Source organism: Mauremys reevesii, linkage group 4 (assembly GCF_016161935.1).
Source record: "Mauremys reevesii isolate NIE-2019 linkage group 4, ASM1616193v1, whole genome shotgun sequence".
NCBI lineage: Eukaryota > Metazoa > Chordata > Testudines > Geoemydidae > Mauremys > Mauremys reevesii.
In genome coordinates, this window is record NC_052626.1 from 16,194,896 (window position 1) to 16,222,587 (window position 27,692).

Genomic DNA, 27,692 nt, shown 5'->3' on the forward strand with positions numbered 1-27,692 from the left:
CCCAGGCCCCAGGCCCCACAGGGGCCCCCACGAGAGTTTTTCGGGGCCTCTAGAGCGGGGTCCTTCACTCGCTCCGGGGGCCCCAGAAAACTCTTGCAGGGCCCAGGCCCCCGGAGCTTCTTCCACTCCAGCTCTTCAGCGGCAATTCGGCGGTGGGGGGTCCTTCCGCTCCGGGACCCGCTGCCGAAGTGCCCCGAAGACCCGCAGCGGGGGGTCCTTCCACCCCAGTACCCGCCACCAAAGTGCCCTGAAGACCCGCAGCGGGGGGTCCTTCCACCCCGGGACCTGCCGCCGAAGTGCCGGGTCTTCGGCGGCAATTCAGAGGCGGGGGGCCCCCACCACAGAATACCCCAGGCCCCCTGAATCCTCTGGGCGACCCTGGTGCAATGGGTTAGGACACTAGTCTTTGTTCTTGGAGACCAAATGCAAAACCCAGCTCAGGTCACAACTAAAATGGGATTTGGTGATCTTGTCCTTGTCCCTGTTGATTAAGGAAATACGTGAAACTCCCTCCCCCAGTTTTCAACTGTTAAGTGTGTTTGATGCTTGTTCTGGCTGTTTTCCAGGCTTTCTGAAGTACTGAGAAACTAGACACTTACCTGTTCCAGCCTGCAGGGCTGGCAGAGCCGAGGAGCAGTTTCTTGCTCTTGTGAAATTCTTCCTTCTGAGCTGGCCTGACCTTTCCAAAACTGTGCAGGAAAATTCCACTTCGAGGCTATTAAGCAAAAATCTTTTAAGCTTTGTTGCTAACACATGGAGAAGTGCTGCTTTTCCAGAGATCATTTTGAACTTGCTAATTTTTATGATGGCTGTTCTAAGCCATACTGTCTGCCACAGGCCAAGAGGTGCCAGTGTGGCAGCATTGTCCCAGCCATGTCCCCTTTCACATGGCCAAATCCTTTACACATGCTGCATGGAGGGGTGGCAGAAGAGTCCCCTGCACCAGGATGATATACTCATGGCCAGTTACCCGAGCTTTGCACCCAGACACAAGTCACGGTGCAGTTCAAAGAGGCCTCTTCTCAACCCAGGATGTGGGCCATACAGCGTTTGAAGTTCATGGGATTTTCATTCATGAAAAGGCAACAGCCCGTGAATCTTTGTATTAGAGTTGGGTGAAAAGCTGTATGGAGAAAAACCTAAACCTGCAGGTTTGGATATTCAGATCTAGAATGGAACGAGAACATTTGGGTTTAGGTCACCTACATCCAGCCATATGCATTAACTATATGGACACCCTTAGATTTCTCATATCTGATTTTGAAAGTTAATTGTGGGGTCTACTGTTTGAAAAAAATAACCTTAACTTCCATTGTTTAGGATACACATACTGAGCTAAGTCAGAGTGCCTAGCAGTTAGTTGCTCATTCATTCCCTGAGAACGTGAGAAGAAAATTTCTCTTTCTGAGCCTCCATAGTATGGTGCTATATGCCAGAACTGACAGCAATCTTACTTTTCAGTAATTAATTCTGAGCCAGCTTGCACAGTATATTATAGCATCAATGAAAGGCAGCTTTATAGGGAGTGTCTACAAGACTGTTGTATTGTACAGTGACTGTTAGTCATGGTATATATAGGGAAAGGCTTTTCACACTCTGCAGTTATATATATATATTTAAATAGGCTTGGTTTTGCTGTGAGCTCCATGAATAGCTCTTTCAGCTAGATTTTTGTTGCAGCTTCTTTGATTACATAATCAGACCACTCTGGTTATATGTGCAATGTCTTCAGCAGCATGAATTGGAAGTCGGTAGTGATTCAAAGCTGTGTTAGGCAAAGCTCTCTACGGTTACTATCTGGTACAGTGGAGGAGAGGGCTCGGACATTGCTTGGAAATGCCACAGGCTGCCACTTTATTCTTTTTTGTGCAGACCTGATTGCTAATGTCACTTATCAAAATCCTTTCACTAGGATTATATACGTGGAGGACTTCACAGGCAGAATAGGAACAGTCTCAGTCTTCCAACTTTGTTGTTGAACCAAATCACACAAGTAAGTCTGAATTTCACTAAATGTCACATACGTGTAGATACTGGAGTGAAGATGCATAGGACACCCTGCAGTACCTGCCATAATGTTGATGCTATAGATAGAAATTAATAACAAACTATAATCACACTTTGTTTTCTATTGTACTCATTCAAAAAAAGATGTAACATGCAGTTTTAGCAATCTGATACAAAACATACCACCTGGAAATAAATCAATGCTAGGACAAAAGCCTGAAGGAAAGATTATGGGTTAGGGAAATATATACCTTTATTGTTTTTACTCTTTGCTCTACGTGCTTTGTACCTGTGGTGAATGAATAAATAATGCTTTGTTTTGAAAAAGCTATTGTTGAGTTGTGTTAACCACCTCACAGGTCCTTGCCAAACTGAACTGGGCCAGTTGCATTAACATAGTTGAAAAGGGGTGGGGAGGCTGAGGCTCAGTCCCAAGGTGGTTGAGCTGTGTGGTTGCACCCAGAGTGCGGCGTGGGAAGCCAGTGCTGTCACCTAAGGGGTGCACTTGAGAGGAGTTAACAGAGACTAAAACACATTTCACCTGTAATGGACACACCATGAACACACAAGTGCTTTCCCATTTCAAACTGTGACTTGTTTAGGGCTATGCTAGCTTGTGTCTCAGTAGTGCTGATTTTCTGTGATTATTTTACTAAAAGTCCCACCTAACATCTACTTGTAAATCCTTTTGGTCTTACTTGTGAAAGAGACAAGGAAAACAAGAAATGTTATCACATTTGCCAGTGAGCCCTTGAAAGATTTTAGATGCCTCAGTGCTCCTCAGGATGCTGCAAGATTTTGAAAAGTACAATATTGTACAATGAGTACAATATTTCTAAGTGCTAGGAAAATGCCATTAGTAGTGTTACACCTTTGCAGTTATAAAATTTCTCTGCTATGTGACGGAGCCATTAGCAAGCTGAGGGCCCAATCCTGAGAGCAGGTGAGTGTTCTCAGTTTTTCAAATGGAGGTGAGGCCACTCAGCACTTTACACATTAAGCCACAACTGCTAGAAGTAGGCTGGGGCTTATTAACATGAAAAAAGACTGTGAGCAGAACATACAGGAACTTAAACGTTCCCATATCAGAGCAGAGTAGACACCAACTAGTCCAGTATCTTCTCTCTTTCTCCACTGTGTCCTGGGATATCAGGTCACTGGCTAGGACTGTGGGCAACTATCTAACCTCTGTGAGTCTCCATTTCTTTGTTAGTGAACTGGGGCTAATAATGCTCACCCATCTGGCAGGGTTGTTGGGCTGTTCTTTCAGTGTATGCTTTTGAAGCATGTGGGTCTCCTCTGCTGGAAGGTGCTATGGAAGGGCAGAGTGGTGTTTAAAGCAAGGAGACATTTAATTCAAAAGGAGGAAAATGTGATGAAGTTGTAAAGCCAAGGAGAAAGGGAAGAGCTGCTGGAGAATAGCCAAAGCTGCCCAGAAGGCATTAGAGAACGTCGGGCTAGGACAAAGAGAAGAGGAAAGGATCAGATCATACGGCTGATGAAGAAAGGAAAAGTGATTCCCCAAAAGGGAACATCCACAGAGGTCTACAGACCCTGAGGAAGACTTGGCCTCCGTGACACAGCAGACACAATGACCCCTTACTCACCAGCAATGTCTTATGTGAGGGGAGCCAATGATAAGGCAAACCCTCCTTCCTATCCCAGCGGCAGCATGCTGGACCCTGCTCCCCATCTCTGTCTTCAGGGGAGCATTGCTTCCCTATCCCTCATGGCAAACATCTTCATGGAAATGGGAGGCTTCCTTTCTCCACTCCTGCTCCCATTCAGCAATAAGGAAGGCACCAGCTCCCATGGCTGTTGGTACTCCACTGAACCCTACTGTAGACCAGAGTCTCAGGGCATCCAGACTCCAACACACTAGGATTAGAGTCCAGACCCTCAGCAATGCCTGTGGCTGGATGTAGTGGAGAGTGGCAGCGGTAGGGAGATGGTTGTGGCTGCCTCATTCAATATTGCTTGGCCCTGGTGGAAATTAGAAAAGGAGGGACCCTGCTTGAATTTACACTGCTAGTATAAGGTTCCCTACACCAGCAGGGGTGCAAGAGAAGCAGAACTCAGCTCCACTACACACCATCCCCACCAGCCTTGCTTCTCCTCCCACTTACATCAGGAGTGGGAAGGGGCTGCCAAAAGCCTCTAGATGGCTCAAGTTCCTACAGTGAGAACCCAAACTGACAGATGTAACACAACCCTAACCACAGCTGCCTTACATACTAGGACAAAATAAAACATCCTTCCCAAACTGCCAGATTCCATACTTCCCTGCTGTCATCACATTCTACATTCTCTCTGTAGTTACAGAATCCCCCAGCCTTCTGTTGCTAAGGTCCCTGCTAGAGCACATGTATAGAAAATAAGTGAGCAAGGGAGGAGTGACTAGAGGATAGAAGCTGCTCTACTGAAGGGGGTTTTCATAAAGCAGGCCTCGTTTACTTCAGCTAAAAATCACACAAGAAGACACAGCTCCTAAGCCCTGGTATTTATGTGGAGGTCAAAGTGGGGATGCCATGCAGTTTCTTAGCCACTTACTTAAGATTCAAGGTATGCTTGTTTCTAAACAGTAGTAGACAAAATGGTAATGGCGCTCAAGTCACATTCAGGCTTTCTGCTAACACTATCAGCTACCACACAGCTTAATGGTTGCCAAAATACATTCTTACCAGAAGGCCTTCCCAAATGGAAGTATATTAGATACAAAAACATTAAAAATTGGTGCTGAATGCAAATAGAGAGATAGGTAAACAAGTCAAAAAAGGTACAGGTTAAGAAAATGAAACCAATAAAAGAAATGATAAACTTTTTAACCCCATTCAGCACTACCTCTCCTAGTGTGACTTTATAGCTATTTCCTTTTCCTTTAGTGCCCCCTAGTGTTCCTTACTAGTATATCAAGATTTACTCAAAAAAATTCTGACAGTAAAATCTCTTTTCAATTGCTATCACCTTATAAGGTTAATCCGTTTCAAAATTCTGTGTCCCTCTGTCTATTTTACTTATATGACCCCATTACTATAGAAGTTGTGTGTTAATTTACAGACTGAATGGATAATCTATGCCTTATTTTTGTACAACTCCAAACCAAACAAAGTTTCCTTTAATCTCTGTATTTTGTATCAGAGTTAGTGAGTATGCAGAAAGAAAAAGCAACCTTGATTCCTAGCCTTTTGTAGGATAGGGTATAATTCCCTTTGGCTGATTTACTTGCATCCTGTGGAGCCAGATCCTCAGCTGGTGTAAATTGGTGTAGGTCCCTGGTCCCTGTATTCTCAGAGGTACTCATATGTGCTTGAGTGCATATGACACTGACTGTGTAGACAGAGGAATTCATGGAAAAGGTCTGAAGAGATTGCGCAATATGGCCAGTAAGGCTTTCCATGACAAAGGCTTTAATTCAAAGAAGCTGTGCTGTGTAAGATCTTACTTTTCAACTGATGCTTCCTTGTAATAGGACTTGCCTAGATTGCTCCTTTGGGTTGTACTAAGGTATGAATTTTCAGTACCATTCAATAAATCCAGGAATAGAATTCAAGCAAATCATAAGCAACTTTTGGGAAGTTCTCTTGTTTGTCAGGTGTTCATGAGAACCTGTCCAAACAATGGCTAGTTCCCCACCCCCCTTTTTTTTCTTTGCCGTGCTTTAAATTTGCCGTTAGGTGTATTGTGACCACAGTACAGAACTAAGCATCATGAGAACTGGGTTCTGTTCCCAGCTCTGCTATTGACTTTATGTGTGACTGTAAGCCAGGTACTTATGGGCTGATTCTGAGAGATACTGAGCACAACTTCTGTTGAAATAACTGGGAGGTGAGGATGCTCACAGCATCTCTGAAAATCAGGACATTAACATCTCTGTGTCTTAGTTTTTTTTATCTGTAAATAAATCCCTACCTCACACAGATATTATGAGGCTAAATTTATCAGCTAAAATACAATGGTTATACAGCATCTGGAGAATATGTTTTCCCATTGTCTGAATCCTAACTATCTTCTCTGCCAGCTCCTTACATTTATAAAAGGAAATGAATCTCTTGTGAGAATACTTTAATATGTCATTGACTCACCTTCGCCTATTCCCCAAAGTGCTTTTTAGCATCTGCATTCTTTACTGGGAGCAGGGCCTGTACTTTCTGAATTCCCTTATAACTCCCATCTGGTCTTGTGAGAGTGTAACACGCCCACATTCCTTCAACACTAGCATAAGCAGTGGAACCCACTCTCTCATTTATGAGCAGCTGAAAACAATTCCTCTCAACTAACATCAGGAAGGAAATAGGTTGGCCTGTGCTAGCAGGCAACCTCATTCACCAGTTTATTGCACTTAGGAAAGATAATAGGGTGTATGAAATATGACAATCGATTACATGAAAAGCAACTTAATTTTCTTTTTCTTTTTTTTCTGTCTTAGAAGGACTAAGTGGCTCAGGGAAGTGGTTCTTACTGCTAGCTTTATTTTTAATCTGTAGGTTGCTAGTTTGAATCCAGTTTAAGCCAGTTTACTAACAACTGTTATTTTATTGCTAGTTAGGAGCCTACATGAACTGTGTGATGGCTTCAGTCCAGGTCTTATTGGACAAAAAGAGACTACTTAGCTCAGCAGACAGACCAAAGATTTTATGGGTGTGAAGAATAAACTATATTCTCAGGAAATCCTTGTGGAAAAGAGTTGAGGGGGAGGGATAGCTCAGTGGTTTGAGCACCGGCCTACTAAACTCAGGGTTTATGAGCTTAATTCTTGAGGGGGGGCCACCTAGGGATCTGGGGCAAAATCAGTACTTGGTCCTGCCTAATGAAGGCAGGGAGCTGGACTTAATAGCCTTTTAGGGTCCCTTCCAGCTCTATGAGATACATATCTTGGCTGCATGGTTGGTATAAGAAAGCTTGCAGAGCAAACACCAGTGCTGTAGAGCATTGTTCAGTATAGAAAGAATTTCAGTCTTCAGGGCTTTACAATGCAAACATTAAAACTCCTCTCATTTAGTATTGCATTAAATGAATTTTTTTCTAAGCTTGCTGCTGTACTTCCTCTTCTCACTAGCACCCTCTAGCAGTCCCAGTTATTATCTATATCAGTACAGGATCTAGCCTGCACAAGCAAGACAATTCTGAGACTGTTTTAAAGAGAAGATGAATGAGTAGATACATGATTGAGCACACAAAATAATGAATGGCATACAGAAGGAAGATTTGGAATGTCTGTACACCCTTTCTTATAATACAAGAACCAGGGGGACATGCAATGAAACAACGCAGTGAAAGGCAGCAAATTTAAAACTGATCGAATAAAGGACTTGTGCATAGAATACAGACTTAGTCTGTGGAATTCATTGCAACACATTAAAATTAAGGCAAAGTAAGCTTACCAAGATTCAAAAAAGGATTGTACATTTGTACACACTAGATGAAACTTCTAGTAAAAAGCAAAAAAAATTTCCAAACATAAACAAATCATATCCGTTTTTTTTAGAAGGAATATAAATCTTAAATCCTCATGTTTCAGGGCTAGGCCAACCACTAACTGAAGAGGTTACAATGAAACTTTCTCTATAGGAAGGTTATTCTGTAATTGCCTGAGGCAGGGTTTCTTGCACTTTCCTCTGAAGCAGGTGGTTCTGCCCACGGTAGGGGCAGCTCTAGGCATTTTGCCGCCCCAAGCACGGCAGGCAGGCTGCCTTCGGCGGCTTGCCTGCGGGAGGTCCGCCGAAGCCGCGGGACCAGAGGACCCTCTGCAGGCAAGCCGCCGAAGGCAGCCTGCCTGCCGCCCTTGCGGCGACCGGCAGAGCGCCCCCAGTGGCTTGCCGCCCAAGCATGCGCTTGGCGTGCTGATGCCTGGAGCCACCCCTGGCCCACGGTCAGAGACAGGATACTTATTTGGATGATCCCCTGGTCTGATCTGGTTTGGCGATTGCTATCTTTCTGGGAATTAAAGTCTTGTTGATACCTTACTGTAAACTTTGAGAAGATATTCTATTTACATTTTAGAGACAAATTGTCTATTTTATTGTATGCGTTCCATTTTTCTCTTCCTGTGTTTCTTATTGCTAAAGACATTTATATACAAAAAGGATCATTTTTTCCCCTGCTGCTTATTCCCTACCCAAAGTCATAATGCTCTCTTTGTGACATCACATTTGGCTGCTGTGGGAATGATTATATCACAAACAGAAGGTTATAACTTCAGGAGAAGAATGAGGAGGAGCAAATGGACTTTTAAGAAACGAAAAGATCCCCTTTTCATGCAAATTGCCTTAATAATAAAGTATAAAGGAAGGGAAAAAAAGAAAAGAAGCAATAAAATACATGTCACACTATCCAATATTATTGTTCTGTTATAGAGGGTCAGAACCTGCCAATATTTATGTGAGTAACTTTACCCACGGGGATCCTCAATTTCCTGTAACAGTGCAAAGTAGCCTTAGTGTGGACCAGGATTGGGCCCTAAATGTGTTTCTTATTATGCTGTTTTTAATAGTGCCTCTTATTTTAGGATTCTGTCACACTTTGTGAGGTAATTGCCACACTTGTAGCCTAGACAACTGTGGGTTGCATTGCCTTCCAGTGATGCTCTGGCCTGGAATAATTAATCCGAGAGTGACACAGTGTATTTGCCTAGTGAGATGTATCCAGTGTGTCATGTGGCACAGTGTGAGAGTGGAGTTGCCCTGGGAGTGGGATTGACTCAAGGTCCTGAATAAAGGTTACTTCTGACACACTGCCACTCAGTCTCAGTGCCTCACTTGCTCAGTGTCAGGGAAAGACAGAAGACTGACATGGCCTTCAACGTTGAGGAGAGCTGCATCAGATGTTTGGCTACGTGTTGACCACTCTGTGGGAAACAGACTTTGAAAGTGAGTCTATAGGGTTTCCTCTTCTGCACTAAGTCAGATAATTCAAGTGATTCAAATGCTGGTAGATAAATCAGACTGAACAATCATCCTGCTACTATATATTTCCCATTCCCCTTCCTTCCCAACTGTGGAACTGGTAGAATGGCACAGTGTCTTTGTTACAGATTGGACGGGTACTAATGCAAACAAAAGCTTCCTGGGATAAGAACTAACTGAGCTCCATGCCTTCAGGAATGAATGACCAGAATTAATTAAAAAACACTAGGTTTTAATATTTTGCACTTCTGTGGCACCTTTCATAAAATCATCAAAGTGTAGGACTAGAAGGGATCTCAAGAGGTCATCTAGTCCAGTCCCCTGCACTCAAGGCAGGACTAAGTAATAACTAGACCATTCATGACAGGTGTTTGTCTAACTTGTTCTTAAGAACCTCCAGTGCTGGAGATTTCACAACATCTCTAGGCAATTTGTTCCAGTGCTTTACCTCCCTGACAGGAAGATTTTCCTAATCATAGAATCATAGGACTGGAAGAAACCTTGAGAGGTTCTCTAGTTCAATCCTCTGCACTCATGGCAGAACTAAGTATTATCTAGACAATTCCTGACTGGTGTTTGTCTAACCTGCTCTTAAAAATCTCCAGTGATGGAGATTCCACAACCTCCCTCTGCAATTTATTCCAGTGCTTAACCACCCTGACAGGACAATTTTCCTAATGTCTCACCTAAACCTTCCTTACTGCAATTTAAGCCCATTGCTTCTTGTCCTATCCTCACAGGTTAAGAAAAACAAATTTTCTCCCTCCTCCTTGTAACAGCCTTTTACATACTTGAAAACTGTTATCCTGTCCCCCCTCAGTTTTCTCTTTTCCAGATTAAACAAACACATTTTTGTCAATCTTCCCTCATAGGTCATATTTTCTAGAACTGTAATAATTTTTGTCGTTCTTCTCTGGACTCTCTCCAATTTATCCACATCCCTCCTGAAATTTGGCACCCAGAACTGGACACAATACTCCAGTTGAGGCCTAATCAGCCCAGAGTAGACAGAATAATTACTTCTTGTGTCTTGCTTCCCTAATGTCTAACCTAAACCTCCCTGGCTGCAATGTAAGCCCATTTCTTCTAGTCCTATCCTCAGAGGTTAATGAGAACAATTTTTCTCCCTCCTCCTTGTAACAACCTTTTATGTACTTGAAAACTGTTATTGTGTCCCCTATCAGTCTTCTCTTCTCCATACTAAACAAACCAAATTTTGTTCAAGCTTTCCTCATAGGTCATGTTTTCTAGACCTTTTAATAATTTTTATTGCTCTCCTCTGGATTTCTCCAATTCGTTCACATCTTTCCTGAAATGTGGTGCCCAGAACTGGACACCTACTGTAGTCCAGTTGAAGCCTTATCTACGCGAAGTAGAATGGAAGAATTACTTCTCGTGTCTTGCTTACAACACTCCTGCTAATACAGTGCTCTTCACTATTTTTGAAGTGGAGAACACTTTGGCAAAAAACCTTCAGTGTGAGAACCACATCAACTACTAAATTAACACATTGCTTACTACGCCTTAATGATGTAATGTTACAGAGCCACTTTTTTAACTAAAACAAAGTCTACTTGTACAATAAAACAACACTCCTTTTATAAAATAATAACCAGGAAAATATATGGAATTAAAAAGGCACCTATGCGAGTAAACTTTTTAAGAGCAGAAGAATGCAAAATTTATTTTAAAAACTGGATGGGCGAAAGTGTGCCTGTTCCTCCTTGACTTTGTTCATACAGTATTTGTCATCTGTCTTTGCAATCTTATTAAGGCAGTCCAAATGTTTGTTGGTCAATTTGTTCTTCTATTTTCTTTTCACCCCTCTGATTGGGGGGTGAGGGGTTTGGGGTGTCAGAGGGGGCCCAGGGCTGGGGCAGAGGATTGGGGTGCAGGGGTGAGGGCTGCGGGGTGGGGCCAGGGATGAGGGGTTCAGGATGCAGGAGGGGGCTCAGGGCTGAGGCAGAGGGTTGGGATGAGGGGGTAGGAGGAGGGCTCTGGTTGGAGGTGCGGGCTCTGGGGTGGGGCTGGGGATGAGGAGTTTGGGATGCAGGGAGGCTACCCTGGGGCTGGGGCAAGAAGACTCCCCCCAGCCCTCTCCCTGCTGGCAGCAGCTAGCTCCGGGGAAGGGGCCTCTCTCTCCCTGCCAGCAGACAGAACAGAGCTCTGGGGGAAGGGGTTCTCTCTCTCCCCTGCCAGCAGACAGCATGGAGCTCCGGGAGCGGGGCTCCCCTCTCCCCTCCGGCACCCACAGCAGCCCTGCAAGCCCCAACTCACTCCCCTTCCCAGTTCCTGCACATCTCCTACCTCTCTCCTCTCCAGGTCCCTGCTTTATGGCCCTTTAGAGCTGCTGCACAGCTACATCAGTGGGGAGCAATAGCTCAGTGGTTTGAGCATTGGCCTGCTAAACCCAGGGCTGTGAGCTCAATCCTTGAGGGGGCCACTGAGGGATCTGGGGCAAAAATTGGTCCTGCTAGTGAAGGCAGGGGGCTGGACTCAATGACCTTTCAAGGTCCCTTCCAGTTTTAGGAGATTGGTATATCTCCAATTATTATTAAATATTTATAGCCTGCTGCGCAGCCATGGAGTTTAGAGAGAACTTAGTGAGCCACACTTACGGTCGAGGGGAGCCGCGACTGGCTTGCAGGCCTTGCAGTGAAGAACACTGTGCTAATACATCCCAGAATAATCACTTTTTTTGAAACAGTGTTACACTGTTGATTCATATTTAGCTTGTGATCCACTATGACCCCCAGATCCCTTTCAGCAGTGCTCCTTCCTAGGCAGTCATTTCCCATTTTGTATGTGTGCAACTGATTGTTCCTTCCTAAATGAAGTACTTTGCATTTGTCCTTATTGAATTTCATCCTATTTACTTTAGACCATTTCTCCAGTTTGTCCAGCTCATTTTGAATTTTAATCCTATCCTCCAAAGCACTTGCAACCCCTCCTAGCTTGGTATTATTCGCAACCTTGGTAAATGTACTCTCTATGCCATTATCTAAATCAGTGGTTTTCAACCAGGGGCATGCAAACCCCAGGGGCACACAGAAGATCTCCAAGGGGTACATCAGCTCAGCTAGATATTTGCCTAGTTTTACAATAGGCTACATAAAAAGCACTAGTTTTTTTTTAATTTCATACAGATTATTTGTTTATACTGCTCTAGATACTATACACTGAAATATAAGTATAATATTTATAGTCCACATTTTCAAAATATTCCAGTAATTCTGAGTATTCAATGTTATTATTTGAATTATGGTGGCATCTGGAGCCCCCGTTGTACTAGCTGCTATACAGATATACATAGAGACACTCGCTACTCCATAGAGTTTACAGTCTGAAGTGGTAAGGCAAAGCATGAGAGAAAAGAAGCATTATCATTCCAGTTTTACAAATGGGAAACAGAAGCACAGAAACATTAAATGACCTGCTTAAGGTTAGATAGCATGTCTAGGGCAGAACTAGGAATCAAACCCCAATCTTCTGAATGTAACTCTAGTACCTTAACCATAAGACCATCATTTCTCATTAGTAGTTCATAACTTGAGATACCTGGATCCTGATTCTGCAGCGGTGTGAACACCTGCAGCTCCTATTGACGTAAGTTGGAGTTGTGGTTGCCCAGCACTTATGAAAATCAGGACCAGAGTGTCTTAAGTTGAGCATTCTAAAATGGCGACATCCAAAATCTGCAGCCACTTTTGAAAATGTGAGTCCCAAGTACCCAAACAGACAATCAGTGGCCAAGACTGAACTAGAGCTCAAGGTTTCCTGAATTTCTTACCATGTACACATTCCTTCATACCACACTGACTCTCATTAATCAGAGTGGTCAGGAACTGAATGCTGGCACCTAGTTGGCAGGGGCGGCTCCAGGCACCAGCACGCCAAGCGCGTGCCTGGGGTGGCAAGCCACGGGGGGCGCTCTGCCGGTTGCCGTGAGGGCGGCAGGCAGGTTGCCTTCGGCGGCGTGCCTGTGGGAGGTCCCCGGTCCTGTGGCTTTGGCAGACCTCCCGCAGGCATGCCGCCGAATCCGCGGGAGCGGGGACCTCCCGCAGGCAAGCTGCCGAAGGCAGCCTGCCTGCCTTCCGTTCTTGGGGCGGCAAAATACCTAGAGCCGCCCCTGCTAGTTTGTTAAAGCATTAATTCAATATATCAGCACTTTTTTGACTATTGCACCAGAACAAAAAATAGACAATCAAAGATAGAAGGGCAATTTTGAAATAGACACGGAGGTATGATAGAGTGATGCAGTAAGAATTAATTATTTTAGAGCACATTTGGACCACTTTACATTGCTTTTACTTTGTCACTTTAAATGGTTAGGCTGTGCCCCAGAGTTCAATAAATGGACTGTCATACATTGGAAAATATCTCTGAGTGCTAGGTACTATATTTAGTTTAATATTACTTATTCTGTTAGTTCTTGTGCCTGATCAAAACACATAGCAAGATAATTTAATTGGCTCTTATGATACTGTGAGATCTGATGGTCTGGAGCAGGACCAAAACCACCCAGGGTCTAATTTTATCCCTGGTAGTGCCTCCCTCCATGACCTTGGACAAGTCTCTTAACCTTCATCTCTCATTTTCCGCTTCTGTAAAAGAGAGAGAATAATTCCTATCTATCTCACAGAGGTGTTGTGAAGATTAACTAGTTAATGTATGTAAAGCACTATATAAATGCTACATATTATATTTAAGATCCTAAGGACTAGCCCTTAAAATGTGACACTTTATCAATCAACATGTCCATATTTTTCTGTAGTAATTTGTGTAATTGACTATATATAGTGAATAGTTCTTTTAAATCCCTGTAGCCCTTGGAGAACCACACATATCTTTAGCTTGTAACAAATGGAACCCACATCATAAAACTGTGCTAAGAAGGGCATGTGTGCATATACTTAGTAGGCCTTGAGAATTTTAGTGACTGCAGAAAATGTTCCTATTAAGACATAAAATAGTTCATATGGTTAGTAACAGCTAGATGGCAAATTATTTTACATTCACGCTATGCTCTTAGGGACACCTGGTAGGGGTGTTGAGGATGAATTATTTGTACTACACTTAGAAAATGTAAAACACTATACTATAAATACCAAGTATGAGATAATTAGTACCTAATGGTGTACATGTAACTCAGACCTGATAAAATTAGTGGGACCTGTTATTCAGTGGCACAGAGAGAGGATTTAAGTTTAAATACCAGAGGCAGCACAGCAAGTGCTAGAAGCTGGTGCTTTCAGGAGTCATGGGTTCTGGGTTCTAGTCCCAGTACCTGTGTGTAGCTAGTGCTAGGAAGCAAATGATGCAATGACAGATGCACTATGGATCCAGTTCTGAAGAGTGTGGGGCAGCAGCCTGCCAAACAACAGAGACTCCTAGGGGCTATAGAGGGTACAGTGGTGTGCCTGGAAGGAGCTATAGAAAGGAGACAGAGGGGGGCTGAGGGCCATTGGGGGGTGTGTGTCAGTGGAGACTTAAGTGAAAATGGTGGAAGGAAGGGGGGTGGTGATTGGGGGTGGGCTGTGGGCAGTGGTGGAGGGGAAGGGGGGCTTCTGTGGGAGGTAATTAAGAGGGTTGACTGTGGGTAGGTGCAGGGCCTTTAGGTGAAGATAAGACACTAATACAGGCAGCTTTAGTGTACTGGGGGGAGGGGCTGGATAAGTGTGTGGAGCTGATGGTGAGGGGGGCCTCTGGGTGGTGACAGGCAGAAGAGTTATGGGGTAGTGCTGGGGGTTATGGGCAGTGGTTGGGGTCTGCAGTGTGTGTGGGGCTCGGAGTTGGTGAGAGGGTGATGGAGGGCTATTGGTGGTGACAGGCTGGGGAGCTGTACTAGGAGGTGGCGGTTGCTGAGAAGGTGACGGGCTGGGGAGCTGTACTAGGGGGTGGTGAGAGGGTGACGGGCTGGGGAGCTGGAGTAGGGGGTGGTGAGAGGGTGACGGGCTGGGGAGCTGTACTAGGGGGTGGCGGTTGCTGAGAGCGTGACGGAGGGGGACTATCGGCGGTAGGGAGCTGTAGGGGGTGGTGGTTGGTGACGGAGGGCTATGGGCGGTGACTCCAGAGCAGAGGCTGTGACACAGGCATCCCGGCCCCAATCTGCGGGGGAGGCGAGCTCTCGCGAGAGGAGGCGGGCCCGGGCGCTGCTAGCGTTGGGCTCCTCCCCCAGCCGGCCCGGGCGCGGCCTGCCCCGTGCGCTGACCGGTGCGGTGGCCGCGGAAGGGGCCGGACGCTGAGCGGCGCCCGGCCCGGGGAGGTGGAGGAGACGGTTGCGGCGGCGGCGCGCGAGACGAGCTAGCGAGAGAGGCGGCGCGGGCAGAGCCCCGGCTCCCGCGGGGCACCATGCCGGGCGGGCGGGTGTGCGCCGTGTGCGGCGGCTCGGAGATCGAGGTGGACGCGGCGCGGGGGGACGCGGTGTGTACGGGCTGCGGCTCGGTGCTCGAGGACAACATCATCGTCTCCGAGGTGCAGTTCGTGGAGAACAGCGGCGGCGGCTCCTCGGCCGTGGGGCAGTTCGTGTCCTTGGACGGTGAGCGGGGGAAGGGGGCTGTGTGGGGGCGGGTGGGTGCCCCCAGTCTCTCTATGGCTGGGCGCTCCAGGGTTTCTCTGCTGGGCCAGGCAGGGTGGGCAACGCTTTTCCTATAGCGGTGGGGCAGCCCTCCCTATTCACTCCCGCCGGCCTGGCACTGCTCCCCCCATCAACACACGGCTGTCGGGACAGCATGCAGGGGAGAGCTCGCTCCTTGTCCTGCGCAAGAGGCTTCTGACAGGTGAACAGGTCAGTAATTGTGTCTGAATTCTCCAAGTGACCCCCCACCCCCAGTCTGGTTTGTACTGGGTGAGATTTTGTGTTTTGCGCATTTGCTTTCAAGAGTAAAACTTGGGCTGGGGAATTCTTGAGCAGATGGAGACAAGTGAATATCTCTTCTCCAGTCTTTGTTGTTGGTCCCTTGGTATGACTGAAAGGTGACTTTCAAGTGTTTTATCAAGCAGTGATGCACACAAAGGTCCCGATCCTGCAACTGGAGGCATGTGGACAGACCCCTGCGTCCATGTGGATTCAGTTGCAGGATTTGGGGTCTAAGGGCTAGATGCACAAAAGGACATAGGTACCTAACTGACACTTTAAGTGCCACTGAGCTTCTCAAAACCCCAGCTCAGCTGCCACCTAACTCTGTAGGTTCCTACATTTCCCCTTTTAAAGTCTCTTAGGTGCCTAAGGGTTTGTCTTCACTACAACGGTTAGCTTATATTAGGTCAGTTGATGCAGGTAACTTGAGCTAACTCTGCTGTGAAGATGCACCCAAAGTTTCCAAAAGTGAGTATGCACACAGCCCTCAGTTTAAGCACCTGTGTGTGTGTGCACTGTCTGATAGGCATTCTCAGAGCATTCCTAAAACGCACACAAAATGGAAAGAGGTGTGTGTGTTCCACCCCTTTTAAACTTTTAGCCCATTAGTTAAGGGTACTCACCCAGGATGAGGGAGAGTTCAGTCCCCCTGCTTGATGTGGAAAAGGGATTTGAACTTAGATCTCCTCTGTCTCAGGAGAGTGCCCTAACCACTGAACTATAGAGTCATTCTCACTCTGTCTCAGTGAATATTTATGCAGAATGGTGCAGCTTGGGTAGGAGAGATTGAGAGACTTGTCCCAGAATACCCCACAGCCCAATGGTTAAGGTAGTCTCCTGGAAGAGCCAGGTTTATATCCCTGCTCCACATGAGGGAAAGGGGAGAATTGAACCTGGGCTTCTCACATCCTAGGTAAGTGTCCTAACCAGTAGGCTAATAGTAGCACCTGATTCCAGGAGAGCATTCACAACTGTGAATTCTGAGTGGAGGGAAGTGCTTACCTCCAGCCCGGACTTAGTCACCTAAATACCTTTTGAGGAGCAGGGCTTAGGGCAGCCTATCTTCATGGCATTTCCTACTGGCTAGCTTTGGCGCCTACCCACTTAGTTTGCTGGCTTTGGTGGATTACATTCTTAGGTGCCTAATTCTCCCCATGCATTTTATAAGGAGCTTAGGCACCTAATTTAGGGCTGTGGATTCCACTGAGTGGCAAGGTACCTAAAAATTGGGTGTTGCAACACTGAGTGTTTCAATGCCTAAGGCCCTTTGTGGATTTAGCCCTAAGTGCCTGTGATACTATTAGCCAGTCCATTCTCTACACACTTAATGTCCCATTTACAGTATAAAAAACAAGTCTAACAAGCACTGTAAAATGTTTGTGGCCCACCTGGCCATGTTATAACATAGTTTGGTATGATTGGTGTTATAACTAAATTTTATTTAAAAAGTGCTTTAGATCAGGCAAGTAGGCCCTGTCTATGGTAGACGGAAAGGCATTGGCTGCAAACTTGAGTGGAACACCCTGTCTGCAAGCAGTACTTTCCCATCATGACCCCATGATGATTGGCGCCAGCACTTGGGATGAAATCTTTTGTGCCACTCTAGCTGAACTGGTGCAACTTATTACGGTTTTTCCCTATTTTATTATTAATGTCAAATACATTAACTAGACAAAGCTACCTGCTTACCCCTCAAATAAATGGTAAATCTCAGAGCCTGTGATGCTCTATCACTGGTTACTTCTTGCCCTCCTGCTCTCCCACCCTGGGATGTCTGGAAATAGCCTGGTAGGAACAACTGCATGTGTCATGCTGGGAGAAGAGTGGTGTGTACTGTCTGGATCTGATAGTCTTACAGGGAAGAACTGATTACTGTCTAGACTCTTTTCCTGATGATTCTGGTCTCAGGATCTGATGGAAGGAATTACATCACGGGAGCTGAAAATCAGGTCTCAGGACTGCAATCCCCACTTGTCCCAGCTCTCCTGGAAGTCAGTGTAACTTTGACTTGAGTTCTGACTGCAGTACCAGAGCCATAAAAGATTAAAAGAATAAATGAAAGAATTGAAGAAAATTGTACTACATTAGTGAGCACATGGCTTGCTTACCCCAGTCACCTATGTCAAGATGACCATGTATCTTTGTTCTTACATCACTGTAGTATCAGAGGCAAAGAGTCCTGTGGCACCTTATAGACTAACAGACGTATTGGAGCATGAGCTTTCGTGGGTGAATACCCACTTTGTCGGATGCATGCGTCATGCATCCGACGAAGTGGGTGTTCACCCACGAAAGCTCATGCTCCAATACATCTGTTAGTCTATAAGGTGCCACAGGACTCTTAGTCTGGATCTGTAAAAGCAGCAAACATGGCTACCCCTCTGATACTTGTAGGATCAGAGTGCCTCCCATGACTGAACATGGCAACTATCTCTTCCTTCCCAACCAGCAAGATAGAGGCTAGGCTTTTATTTTATTTTTTACATACTTATGAAAGTGAGGGGTATTATTGTGGGGAAGCGTCGTGGAAAAGGTGGGTTTTGCGTTTAAGCTCCAAATTTAGCAAACTAAGGCTTTGTCTACACAAGCACTCTTATTGGCAAAATTTTTGTTGATCGGGGTTGTGAAAAAACACCCCCTGACCGACAAGTTTCACCAACAAAAGCGCTGGTGTGGACAGCTCTCTGTTGGCAGGAGAGTGTCTCCTGCTGACATAGCTACCGATGTTTGTTGGGGGTGGTTTAATTATGCCAGTGGGAGAGTTCTTATAGGAGACCTTACAGCGGTGCTGCTGTAAGGTGCTTAATGACTACTACAGCTACATCTACACTATCTATTTCACTGGCATTGAGTTCCATAGTCTTGGTCTGCCTCTTATGAAAATTGTCTCAGGCAGTTATGAGATCCCCTTATTTTGAATTTGAATCCTTGCACTGTCAAATGTCATTTAGGGCACATACAGCACACCTGTCATATCAGGTGCTTTGTCTTCATACTTAACACATCACAGATATTTCCCTCTTGTGTGGATAACACTGGTGATAAGGATTTATCGTACCCCTTATTGATTAACAGTTTTGTTTTTTCCATTGGAGTATAGCACATGTGGGAGATCATGGTCACAGACAGAGAGAGGACCGTGAACTCAGGTAGTTAGGTCTAACCAGTGGTGAGCTGGAGTCGGTTCGCAAGAACCGGTTGCTAAATTTAGAAGCCGGTGTAGAACTGGTTCCTAAAGGGACAGGCGGGTGGACAAACTCCGGTCTGCGGGCCACATCTGGCCTGCGGGACCGTCTTGTCTGGTCCGCCTGAGCTCCCAGCTGGGGAGGCCGAGGCTCCCCTGGTCACTCCCCCCGCCGCAGAGCTGCTGGAGCCCTGGGGGCTATTTAAGGGACCGGGGCGGCAGAGGAAGCTGGAGCCCAGGCTTTTAAATAGCCCCCGGATCCCTCCGCTACCCCTGGACTCCGGTGACTATTTAAAGGGCATGGGGTCCCCTGCTTCTACCGCCTCGGTCCTTTAAATAGCTGCCAGAACCCTGGGGAAGTGGCGGGGCTCCCGCGGCTATTTAAAGAACCGGGGTGGCAGAGGCAGCTGGAGGCCCCCCCCAGGGCTCTGGGGGCTATTTAAAGGGCCCGGGGCTCCCCTGCTTCTACCGTCCTGGCCCTTTAAATAGCCGCTGGAATAGTGGCCTCTTATGAAAATTGTCTCAGGCAGTTATGAGATCCCCTTATTTTGAATCTGAATCGTTGCACTGTCAAATGTCATTTAGGGCACATACGGCATACCTGTCATATCAGGTGCTTTGTCTTCATACTTAACACATCACAGATATTTCCCCGCTGCTGCTACTCCAGGGCTCCCGCAGTGGGGCTCTGGTGGCAATTTAAAGGGCCTGGGGCTCCAGCCCCTCCTGGGAGCCCGAGGCCCTTTAAATTGCCTCCTGGGGAAGGCGGGCCACCCTGGTACACCGTACGAGGGGCGTACTGGCTTACTTTCACCTCTGGGTAAGAGGGTGGGGATGCAAGCTCCAGCAGCTGCGCAGCATCCTTACACAGTAGCATGGTAATGGGGCCAGCCGGGGCTGGGAGGAGGGGTTGGATAGGGGGTAGGGAGCGGTTGGCGAGGGTGGAGGTTATGGTGGGGCAGTTGGGACAGGGAGTGGGGTGAGTTGGGCACGGGGTGGGATCCTGGGGGCAGTGAGGGTGGGGGTCTTGGGATGGGGTGGTCAGGGGATGGGGGGATTGATGGGTTGTGGATTCTGAGGGGGCAGTCGGGGGCAGGACGTGGGTTGGGGTTGGATGGGTGGGTGGCGGGGGGATGGGGGGAGACGTGGGGCTTGTACTCACTGCGCGGTTCCCTACCGGGTCTTCAGCGGCACTTCGGCGGCAGGTCCTTCACTTGCTCCGGGTGAAGGACCTGCTGCTGAAAACCCGGAGCGAGTGAAGAATCCCGAACCACCGAGGACCCGGTAGGGAACTGGTTCGTAGGATTTTGGGAGCTCATCACTGGGTCTAACTCCATTCAGGGCTTTAAAGATCAACACAGCAAACATGAACTGGACTCTGTTCAGTGGGGAACCAGTATAGAGAGCATTGAGTCAAGGGAACGTGTTCCCAGCCACCTGTATGGTGGTATTTGTTACATTGTCTGCCTTGGAATTGACCATGATCTGTAGGGCTACTGGATACATCTGCAAATGTTATCTCAATCTAAGGGCTGGTCCACACTAAGAAGCGGGGTCGAACTAGGGTACGCAAATTCAGCTACGTGAATAGCGTAGCTGAATTCAAAGTACCCTAGTTCGAACTACTCACCTGTCCAGACGCCGCGGAATCGAAGTCCGCGGCTCCAAGGTCGACTCTGCCACCGCCGTTTGCAGTGGTGGAGTACCGGAGTCGACCGCGGCGCTTCCGGAGTTCGAACTATCGCGTCCAGATTAGACGCGATAGTTCGAACTCCGAGAAGTCGAACTCACCGCGTCGACCCGGCTGGTAAGTGTAGACTAGCCCTTACTCCTTTTAAGGGCAAGTCTACGCTTAAAATGCTTCAATGAAGACCTGAGTGTGCTGACAGGAGAGCCTTGCCTATTGGCATAGTTAATCCACTTCCATGAAAGGTGGTAGCTGTGTTGACAAGAGAAGCCCTCCCGTCGACATTGCTGTCTACACTGTCAGTTAGGTCGGTATAACTGCATTGCTCCGAGCTGTGGATTTTTCACACTTCAGAGGGATGTAGTTATACCAGTGTAAGTTTATAATGTAGATCTGGCCTAAGTCTGGCATGAGATTGGTGCAGAATGCTTCCAAGGGTAAACCCTTCAAGCAAAAGCCTGTGTCAGCTATGAATGCTGGTTGGGCCAGTGTGTCAGTATAGACCTGGCCAGTGAAGCTGAGAGCTGTGCCACACACCAGCTCCATGATGCTTTCAGGGACTTGATGCTTGAAGTCAGAGAGCTCTGGTTCATCAGGAAGCTGGTCTTGGTGGTGCTTAGGTTTTCATAGGGTTAGGAAATTTGGTGTTTCAAAGGTAGTTGAGTTCTGTTGAGGAGAAGGCTGCTAGTTTTCTTGTAACTTGTGTTAGGGTGCCTAGAGCTTGGGATAGATGTCCCCTTTTCTTTTTGTATCAATCTAAAAGAAATAACAAATAAGGGGAGGTGGGAAACATTGAGAGAATGAGCTAGCAGTAGCCTGAAATTCATGTTTGAAGCCCTTTTATTTCATGAAGCTACATGTGAAGGATACGATTATGGATCTGACCATCCTACATTTATACGCTCGAAGTGGAGAAGGGTCCTCTGATTCTTGATATCGACATATAGTTAATCTGGCTGGATTACTGGTTCTGTGAGGCTGCCAAAGTACCAGCTTTGATGCATTCCTTTTTCCCTGTCCGCTGTTGTGAGATATCATGGCATAGGATCAATGTTTGAGCCTGATAGTAAGTGTTGAGGCTAGAGATGCATGGTAGATACACTGACATCTCTGGCACTGAGCACTGTTGCACATCTACTGTCAGTGTTTCCAAGAGCATTTATGCTCCACCATTGCTTAGACCAGCGTTTCTCACATGCGGCCACTGTGGCCACATACCACAGGTGATTTGGGGGTGTGTGTCAAAGCAGTGGCCCCTCCTCTGGGGCCGCCAGGGGCTGGTCTCTACCCACTTATGAAGCCACAAACACTGTAGGAGCAGGCAACCAGTGTGAGTTCTCCACCTTCCCAGGGGTGGTGGGGCTAGGGCTTCAGCTCTAGGGTGGTGGATGGCAGGCTCTGGCTGTGCAGCGATGGGCTCTATCCCCCAGCCACAGGGCTTCAGGCTCTGGCCTCGGGCTCACATCCCCACATTGTCCCTGACCCCACTGCCTCATCCAGCCCCCAGCTGTGCAGAGGGACCCCTGGCTCCAGCCTCAGGCTCACCCCCCACCATCACCTCAACCTCCGCTGCCTCCTCCAGCCCTCCACCCTGCCCTCCCCCATCCTACCTCTCCATCCAGGGCTTAATTTGTCCCCCAGCATACGGGGGCTGAGTAAGTCTGCTGTGAAAAGTGATATTAACAAATATCAATTCTCATAACAAAATTTTGTTGTGAGAACGCTTGGTTTAGACAGTTTCAAACACTTGATTGTGGGCATGCTGAGAATGAGGCTGGTAGACTATTATTTGGATTTGAGTGAGTTGTAGGACTTTTCTGAGGTTGAAGTATTTTTCTACTAGAAAGAAGCACCAAGGCAATGACTACAGAGAAGGGCCCTACTTTCCCCACTTTTTTACAGAGGTTATTCAATAGCTTCAACCAATCTTGAATTTAAACCAGTCCAGGAATCTAGTGGAGTCAACTTGCCAGGTGCCCATGTCAGGACCTCCTGGCTATTAAAGTTGCTGTGTTCTTGCACCCTATTTTGGGGGAGCTGAGGGAAATATGGCAGACCCTTCATGCAACTGTCCTTGTCTTGAAGGTGATCAAGAAAAAAAAATACATCTTCCACTGAGGTTGCCACTGGCTAAGTCCCAACAAGAGCTTGTTGGTGGAGGCCATTGTGATCAGAGGGAAGACTGGCTAGACCTTTGGTACTGTGCCCCAACATTTTGAGCTGCAGTGCAGAGATGCAGTTGGATGATGGTTTTATCAGTTTGCACCTGCAACATGTTGTAATGTGGTCTACCAAATCTTCCCCAAAGGTAGTTCAAACAAACAAAGAGGCCACTGCTTATATAAATAAGCAGGGAGGCATCAGGTCATACTTCCTCTGTTGGGAAGCCCTGTGGGGATGGACATGAGGTCTGTCCAATAGCAATAGTGATAATATTTTTAGTTGTCATGGACTTGGTAGAAGAGGAGAATGTGATTGCAGACTAAATTAATCCATAGTAGATTCTTTTGAGTAATCTCTGGATCAGGGAGTCACAGATTAGCTCTTCCTGCAGTGGAAGACACTAGAGGTGGATATTTTCACCACTCACCTGACAAGCAGCTACTGGTCTTCTGTTCCTGGTACTGAGAAAAGACTGCTAGGGATGCCTTTCCACTCCCTTGAAAATGAAGCTATGATGTCCCTTTCTTCCAATCCTTTCGGTAGCAAAGATCTTGGCAAGGCTCTGGAAAAAGAAAGATTAGATGGTCCTAATAGCTCCTTGCTGGCACATAATTGTGGTTCTCCATTCTGTTGCAAATTGCCAAGGTTAATCTCATCAGGCTGAGAGTCTCTGGTCTCAGATCACATCTAGAACCAGGGAGTCCTGTCTTGGACAGGTTACCTGACCTGGTGTCTCTGAGGAGGTAGGTCATTGCGGAGATAAAGTAAGAGGGAGGCACGCGTCAGGACCCTAATAGGGCCCTGGGTGATCACTACTTCCCACCACCCAACACAGATGTAATGAGGTTGAGTGGTACCTGTATAAGAAAAATTAAAACTGATTATTCCTCAAAAAAGGTTTTTAATGACTTTCAAATATAAAGGCAACACAGACAAAATAAGAAAAGCAAGATTAAAGACCAGCACTAAATAAGGATTAATATAAATGGCAAGTTATACTGAAGACAAGCACAAATACATGTAAAGTTATTATTCATTAGCTATTTACTACTATTCTTAACACTATAGAGTACATGTAAAATTATTATTCATTAGCTATTTACTGCTATCTTAACACTATAGTATCGATACAACTTGAGATCAATTCCGCCCGAGCAACCAGACTTCTTTACTCCATGACCATACCCTGCATTTGCCTGAAAATACGTTATCCTTCAGTCGGCCATTTTCTGCACTGGCCAGGTACAGATGGTCGCGAAGTGCAAGTTCCTTTCTGTTCAGGGGATGTGGGTCAGGCTTCTCTTATGATCAAAACACACACACAGTCCCGTGTCTTCGTACTTTTTATCTGATCTGTCCTCCATTTCTTAAAACAGACTGACCAATTAGGGTCAGCCAAATCTTTATTGTGGTTAGCGTTGTCGCCTTGGCTGTATAATTTATGCATTCTTATCTCCTTGTGTCACTTTGACCGTATAATTTATACTTACTTATTTTCTTGTAGCCAGTTGTTTTAATTGTGGATTAGACAAGCTGTACCGGGGGCACAACTTATCTCCTTTTATAGGAGTTAGAATGTGTTATCTGGTTGCAGTGCATTTTGACCACAAGTCTTAGCTTACCTCTGGAAAGTGTGCCCTCTTCACCTCTGTAGAGTGGAAGTTTGAGGCCTAACTCTGACAATACCTTTGTTCATTTTAAGCTTAGCAATACTTTTGCTCAGAGATTAATCACAGTCATGTTCTCCTGACATCCCGGAAGCCATCTTCCGGAAAGATATAAAACTCTGAGTGATTTCATGTCATGCGATAGGGTCCAAGAAGACCCTATTACTTGTCCTGCATAAAAATTACTTGAGTACCTTCTTTATCTAACTGAGTATAATTTAAAGATTAACTCCATCCAGGTGCATTTGGCAGCCATTTCATTCTTTCATCAACTAACCAAAGGTAGACTGGGTGGTTTCTGTAGCTTCTTGTCATTGCAGTCACATGGGGTGTGCAAGAGAGAAGTGAGACTTTGCATTTCCTATTACATCTGGAAGGGAATCCTATAGTCTTATGGTAGTTGCTGGGAGAAACTATCTGCTTTCATAAGTATGACCCTTGAGTTTGACAGAAAAAATAACTAAGGGAAAAAGATAGCTGAGCTCTGATCGTTCAGAGTGTTAGTAACAACTGTGATGTGGGCAGTCACGCCTAATGGTTGAAGCCATGGAGATGGCCAGGTTGGAAGTTAGAGCAGCCAAGCTAGAGTCAAGAATCAGGACCCTGGGACTCCCAGGGGCCTGGTCAGGAGCAGAGCTGAGGGTCAAAGCCATGAATTAGAAGACAAATGCCAGAGCCCATATGTGTGCCAAAGATGTGGTCAGAAATCAGAGCCAGAGGCATCAAGAACAGAGAAGGGCAGGAACTGAAGCAGGAACAGGCTGGGTAGGCACAGGAAGCAGGACCAAGCACAGCTGCAGGCATGGAACACACAGCAGCCAATGAGCTCTGGTTACTGCTGGGTCAAGTGGTAGCTAGTTTCTCCCTTTCCCCAATCAGGAAGTGCAATCAGTCAGGCAGCTCCTTCCAGGATCAACTGTGTCCATTGTGTTGCTAGGAGACTGACCCTTCTGCAGCTGGGCTCCCATACCATGTTCTTGCAAAGAGAACAAGACTAGGTGGTCTCTTCCTTTTATTGATCCTCTTTCTGTAATCCATCTCTGTTCTCAATGGGCTTACCCAATTGGTTTTACCCAATTGTTCATCTACCTATTTCTGAACCTTGATCTTTTTTCTGTGTTTGCAGTTCATGGATCTTAAGCGGGAGTTAAGATGACCACTGAAGTTGCCTCTCATCTCAAAATTCAGTTGTTTTCAGAACAATTAAAATTCTGAAATATTTTGGATGTCATAACACAGACACAGGGTTATAATCAAATTAATTTCTTCTGAGAAAAAATACGTAGCACCCTGACTACATTTGAAGGATTTTATATTTGGTGAGATTTTGGTCCATTGTGTGTACAATTTTTTTCTTTAAAAAAGAAGCTGTGATGTGAAGCTTTAGTTTAGTTACTAACCAAAGGAAAAGAAAAGAATTTCAGCTAAGAAGAGTACTGTTAAGGAGTCAGCATAAGCAGGTTTGAAGACATAACTGAGAAAACAAGGCATGAGAGGACAGCAAAACAAGCAATACTAAATTTGTGTATTGTCTTGGATCCTAGAAGGGCATTTTAAAATTCTCTCTGTTTGCAAGCGAGAGCAAGGAGATCTTTTACTCTCTCTCTTACCCACATTCTCACCCACCCACCAGTCAAAGCTCATATGAAATACTTGTTCTGTATTGCGAGAAAGAGAAGCTGCAGTATCACTGCAGTCTGTATAAAGTACTATCAGGGAGTGAACCATGTGAAAGGAGGCGGGAAATTTACCACTGACTTTAGAAAGTTCACTGGATATGCTGTAATTCAGTTTGGTAGGAGAAATGAAGGTTAAGTGCTCTATTTTGGTGTTTAGAAAAGATGATCAGGAAGTTTGGAGTTTAGATCTATAGTGAAAACCTAAATATAATTTGATACTTTGAACTTTACAGAAGCCTTGTCTAATTTTGCACAGTTACTGAAGATTTTACTCAATGATTTATAGATAGATGCTCATTTTTATTAGTTTATATTCTTTCCCTCTGATTCCCCAAAGAGAGACAACCCTTTTCCAAGTTCTGTAAAAGCTTTATCGGGGCTTGAAAAATTCACTCGGGGTGAGTAGGAAATTTACTGAACAAGTGTCTGTTATCTTCTGAATAATCTAAGTTTTCATTTTAAAGAATAGTAAATTTCTAGCCCTAATGGTTACAGAAATAACCTTCCAAGTGGAAATCATGGTTAAACCAACACAATGCTGTTTTATAGGGTGCAGCAGAGTGAAAATGAAGTGATTGAGTCCTGGTCTACACTGGGGTAGTGATGGTGGGGGATCGATCTAAGATACGCAACATCAGCTACAAGAATAGTATAGTTGAAGTCGACGTATCTTAGATCAACTTAGATTGACTGACTTCGCAGGTAATTACTTCAGGGCAGGTAATTACTTCAGGGCAGGTAATTATCCTTGGGTGGCAGTGATACTTTAGAGGAGATGGACGCCACCTGCATTATTACCCATAATCACAATGAAATGGTGACACTTCATCATAGGGGCGACACATTGTCTATCATATTTGCGGGAACCCAATGTATTTATAGGATGATTTTACAAGTTACAAAACTCTTTACATGTCACTGTAAACCCGCCCACTAGTTTGTACCTGTTCCTTAATTGTTCAGTACCTCCCTTATCTTTGTTTCAGATACTAGCATTCCAGATACTGGTCTGTGCAGCTACCTCCTTTGCTACCACAGAACATTAATGTATTTTGCCTTTGACAAGGTTCCTGTTTTCTAATGGCAAGGCTGAGTGACTTCAGCTTTGCAAAGTATTATGGGATATTCAGTGTTGACGAACAGGATTATAGAAACACGTAGGCCAATACAGGCCATGTAACTTCTAGAAATATATACACACAATATATAATGTCATGTAGATGTTGTTTTCTTAATGCGTATTAATATGTGCTATATCAATAATACATATTGATAATGTGATACATCTGTATTGGTTAACAGGGTAGAGCAATTTAAATCATGATTAAAAATCATTTAAATCAGGTTGAAGATTTGTAAAAGCTAATTTGAAAATTTGTGTTATGTCAATTTTAGATTAAAAGTATTAAAATAAATTAAATTATGAATACTTTTTTTAAAAAAGGCCACTAGTGATAGGGTATCTTATTTGAATATTACACAACTGTTTATAGGGGGAATATATTGAAAAATTAAGGCTCTTATCCTGCAAGTATGTAACTTTA

At 45.5% G+C, this 27,692-nt stretch overlaps 1 protein-coding gene across 4 annotated transcripts in view; it reads left to right on the top strand.

Moving 5' to 3' along the window:
• Positions 1-15,048: 15,048 nt before the first annotated feature.
• BRF1 (BRF1 RNA polymerase III transcription initiation factor subunit) overlaps positions 15,049-27,692 on the top strand; it is a 219,292-nt gene continuing 206,648 nt past the window's right edge. For 2 of the 4 annotated variants that reach the window (XM_039534921.1, XM_039534922.1), the window contains exon 1: positions 15,049-15,447. In XM_039534921.1, the coding sequence (XP_039390855.1) occupies positions 15,261-15,447 (187 nt within the window). In that variant the 5' untranslated portion in view covers positions 15,049-15,260. The remainder of the gene's footprint in view (positions 15,448-27,692) is intronic. The other 2 variants (XM_039534923.1, XM_039534924.1) reach the window with 1 other exon arrangement.